The following is a 4,126-nucleotide window of genomic DNA, read 5'->3' as shown; positions in this document are numbered from 1 at the left end:
CATGAGCTCCCCAAAAAGGGAGGGCTGAGTCAGGTCCCCTCTGAACTGATTTTAGCCACACCTCCCCACCCCCCAGATCTGTGAATTCCCTGCCCTTGGAAGGCCCTTCTCCATCTCCGCTGCATCCGGAAGGACGGAAACGCCGCGTATTCTGAGAACCACATTTTCCATCCTGAATTCCCGCTGGTTCCTGTCTTGCTACCGGGACTCGGGGAGAGGAAGGAGAGTTTTGTGCCCGTATCCTGGAGCCCCGAGCTGTGAACCCTCCCCAGCCCCCAGGAGCGCTTTGCCGAGGAGATTCCCCAAGGGAAGGACATTCCCCAAGGGAAGGACGATGCGCGACAGGTTGGAGGGAGCAGGACCTTGGAGCGAGTGCCCACCCTGGGCGTGGTGCCAGGCAGAGGGCAAACCAGACTGAAGGGGGGGTGCCTGAGGTGGATGCACCCCCTCGGGATGATGGCACTGCACCCTCCCTGTGACACTCCAGGAGCCTCCCGTCCTCCTCGGCCGCCCGCGCTCTCCGAGAGCTCCGAGGGCCCCCGGGGTGCTTCCCAGCCCTCCCCGGCCAGCTCCCGGTGTCTCTGTGGTCCCGGGAACACCAGGGACACGTGGATCACTGAGTCCAGGGCTGGGATCCACCTTGGTGGCCCCGCTTGTTTTTTTCCCCACATAACTTAACCTCCGGTTCCGCGGAACAGGGAAACCCCGTGGAAACCCTCGGCGTTCCACGCACGGCCTGATGTTCTGTCACCCACTAAATGCTCTCCGGGAACCTTTTTTCCATCCTTTGGGCTTCTCTTGCTCGTTTTCCCCTCCTCCCTTTACATCACAGTCTCTCTCTCCTCCTCCACGAGGGCCGTGGGTCTGTCCCCGTCGTAAAGGCCGGAGCCGTTGAGATATTCCTCATCCTTGTTGTACTGCTCCGGCCCGGAGGAGGGCATGGAATTCTCGGAAATGGAGCCGTTTTTCACATAACCTGGCAAATTCCGGTGTCCATTGAGGGTCCCTGGGATAAGTCTCGTGTTGAGATGGAGGGCAAGCGCCCCTCTTGTGGCTACATTTGTGATGCTGGTGTGGGACACCATTGGTCCATAACTGTAGGTTGTGCTCCCACTTCGTGCTTTCCTTTTGAAGTCAAGGGCTAAAGTCCACCTGCTCCATGACTTCTTGATTTCTGCTTGGACCTGAGGGGAAAAGGCAGGGAAAAAATAGGGTGAGAGGGAGGAGAGAGGGGCAGGAAGGAGGTGGGATCCACAGGCAGGGCGGGTGGGAAACTCCGGGGAGAGTTGGGCTTTGATGATCCTTGCGGGTCCCTTCCAACTCAGTGATTCTATGGGATTGGAAGGAACAGCAAATTCATGTTAAATCTCCCCTTTCCACATGGAATATTTGGCGCTGGGAAGCTTGAGTGGCTGGAAACATCTGGCTGGAAATGGGGGTGAACTGAGTCCAAGAGCAAACCCAGGAGAGAATCCCCTCATGTACCATGAAATCAAGGAAAAAATGGGATGAACAACCTCCAGAGGCACCTGAGTGCCCAGAAACTCCTCTAGGAAGGAGTTATTTATTTTAGAATTAATCTATTACTTTAGACTGAGACTACTTTAGACTGAATCTAAACCAGATGGCTAAAGCTGGGATGAGATGAATTCCCCTCGTGGTACAGATTTTGCCTTGTTTAAATTTTCATATCTGAAGTCACATTTCCCCTTAAAATCTCCACATTTCGGTCAAACCAGCTTTATGCCAGTCCATGAAAGTCCTTTCCCATCTAGTTCCTTAATTTGCAGCAATGGAGAGAATTAATGGAAATGAAGAAATCAAAGCATATTGCTCTGGAAATAGAGAAAAAAAAAAGGGGTTAAAAGGCCCTGGACAATCCAAAGAGTGTTCTGGTCAGGCAGCTACTCCATCAATCCACTTTTCTTCCTGCCACAGAGCTGAACTTAAGCAGCACTAACCAGCCCTTGTGCTGGGAAATGATAAAACCTCCACATTTTGATCTCCATTAGCTGCTTCCAGCAGATCATTTTTGGGGACATATTGACCCGGGTGTCTCAGATCAACAAAAGTGGGGCCTGAGAGACCTGGGAGTGCCAAACAGGGCTGGGGCACTCAAAAGAGTGAGGAGGTGCTGGTGTTCATCCACCTGTGTGTGGGATGGGGAATCCCGAGGGTGTTGGTGACTTACCTCTCCATTGCAAAAACAGTATATGATGGCAACAAAAAATCCCTGAAAGGAAGAAAAAACAACATATTAGTGGGGGTTTTGCTCCGTGGGAGCTTCTCTTTCCTGCTCTTCTCACCCCCAGGTTCCTCTGGAAGGAGCCACACTCAGCATTTGCTGTGTAAAATTGGCACAGTGGACCTGGGGGACAAGGAGGACACTGGGTATAGGGGTGGGGTGCATTGGGAAGAACGTTCCCAGCAGGTCAGGGAGGGGATTCTGCCCCTCTGCTCAGCCCTGGGGAGGCCCATCTGGATGCTGTGTCCAATTTGGGCTCCTCAGCACAGCAGGGATGTGGAGCTCCTGGAAAATAATTCTCCTGTGGAGGTGCTGAAGGGATGGAGCATCTCTGTGACCGGGGCAGGCTGAGGGAGCTGGGGCTGTTCAGCCTCCAGAGGCGACACTGAGAGGGGACCTCCCCGATGTCCCTCAGGGGCTGCAGGGAGGGGGCAGAGGACGGACCAGGCTCTGCTCGGGGGGGCCCAGCAATGGCACAGGAGGAACGGGCAGGAACTGATGCCCAGGAAGTTCCACCTGGACACGAGGAAGAACTTGTTCCGAGCACTGAACAGACTGTCCAGGCAGGGTGTGGAGCCTCCTCCCTGGGGCTATTCCAGAACCATCAGGACACAATCCTGTGCCACGTGCTCTGGGATGGCCCTGCTGGGGCAGGGGGGTGGCACCAGATGCCCCACTGTGGTCCCTCCTGGGGACCCCTCCTGGGACCCTGGGACCCTCTGGGCCGTGGTTTAGTGAGCAGAGCTATTTTGGGATCTTCTGCAGGTTCTGGGATGGTGGGGGGGGGGCCTGGGAACGTGGTGAGTTCTGCCTCACTGAAGGTGTTTAGGAACTTCCAGGATGTAATTCCCGGTGTTTTATGTGTGGTTGATGCTCCTGGAGGGTGGAAGATGGTCCTGATTGGATTTTTCCAGCTCTGCCTGTGACTGGAGCAGAACTGGCTGAGTGAGACCAACAAAGGAATCCAGGTGGGAGCAAACCCCCCCACACCTTTGGGTTGGCCAACACTTCCCCCAGCTCTTGCTGAGTGTTTTATCCCATCCAACAGGAACTGTGGAAGCACAGGAATGCAGGTTTGGGCTCCACCTCCCTGACAGTTTCTCTGTCCACCTTTCATCATCCGCTCTGGTCACCCATGACCACAGGAGAGCCAAAAGTCAACCTCTCAGTGATGACCAAACACTGCTCTGTTCCAGAGCTGCTAATTCCTGCTGCTGTGTCTTCCATAGGAACATTCCTAAAACTAAGCCTCCCTTTTTCCCAAGAACTGAGGAATCCACTCAGCACTGAAAAGACAACTTGGGGCAGGAAAATTGGAAGGTAATTTGAAACAACACCTCTGTGGATCTCCACCAGCTCGTGTCTCACCTGGGTCTAAAGGGGTTTATTTTGTGGGGCAAAGCTACTTTTCAACAGGACCATTTTTTTTGTTGGCCACACTGAGCCTTTATAAATACAAATAACATAAACACCGTGCTTTGAAAAGAGAAAATATTTTCAAATATTTTATAATATTTATATTATAAAGATTATTATAATATTTATATTATAAAATTATATATATTCAAATATTGTCAAATCACCTGGCATACTGTAAAAGCAGCTCTGCTTCCAGAGACAACTTGCACTCCCAATTCCCCCTTCTCCCCATTGAAATCCTCGTGGTTTTCCCCCCCATAATTCCCCAGTCCCAGTACCTGGAAAGAGTTGAACAGCATTTCATAGTGCATTTGAACTTGCCAAAGAATCCCTGACACGTCTGTGTATGGCATAGCCATGAAAACAATATAGTGAACTCCAAACAGAGGCATAAGGACGAGGGTAGATTTCAGCAGCTTCCTGTGGGCACAGGGAAAGAGAGAGGGGATTAGTGGAGGGGGG

The 4,126-nt window shown here is 52.4% G+C and overlaps 1 protein-coding gene across 1 annotated transcript in view; it reads right to left on the bottom strand.

Annotated features, from left to right (window-relative positions):
• Positions 1-798: 798 nt before the first annotated feature.
• The window catches only part of PTH1R (parathyroid hormone 1 receptor), a 38,264-nt gene continuing 34,936 nt past the window's right edge, over positions 799-4,126 (bottom strand). The window contains exons 10-12 of the mRNA XM_027704873.1: positions 3,943-4,084; positions 2,192-2,233; positions 799-1,184 (exon numbers count right to left, since the gene is read on the bottom strand). Of these exons, the coding sequence (XP_027560674.1) occupies positions 822-1,184; positions 2,192-2,233; positions 3,943-4,084 (547 nt within the window). The 3' untranslated portion in view covers positions 799-821. The remainder of the gene's footprint in view (positions 1,185-2,191; positions 2,234-3,942; positions 4,085-4,126) is intronic.

Source organism: Neopelma chrysocephalum, unplaced genomic scaffold (genome assembly GCF_003984885.1).
Source record: "Neopelma chrysocephalum unplaced genomic scaffold, ASM398488v2 Primary Assembly neopelma1_295, whole genome shotgun sequence".
NCBI classification, from domain to species: domain Eukaryota; kingdom Metazoa; phylum Chordata; class Aves; order Passeriformes; family Pipridae; genus Neopelma; species Neopelma chrysocephalum.
Note: the sequence above shows the minus strand (reverse complement) of the source record. Positions and strands in the feature narration are given on the sequence as shown.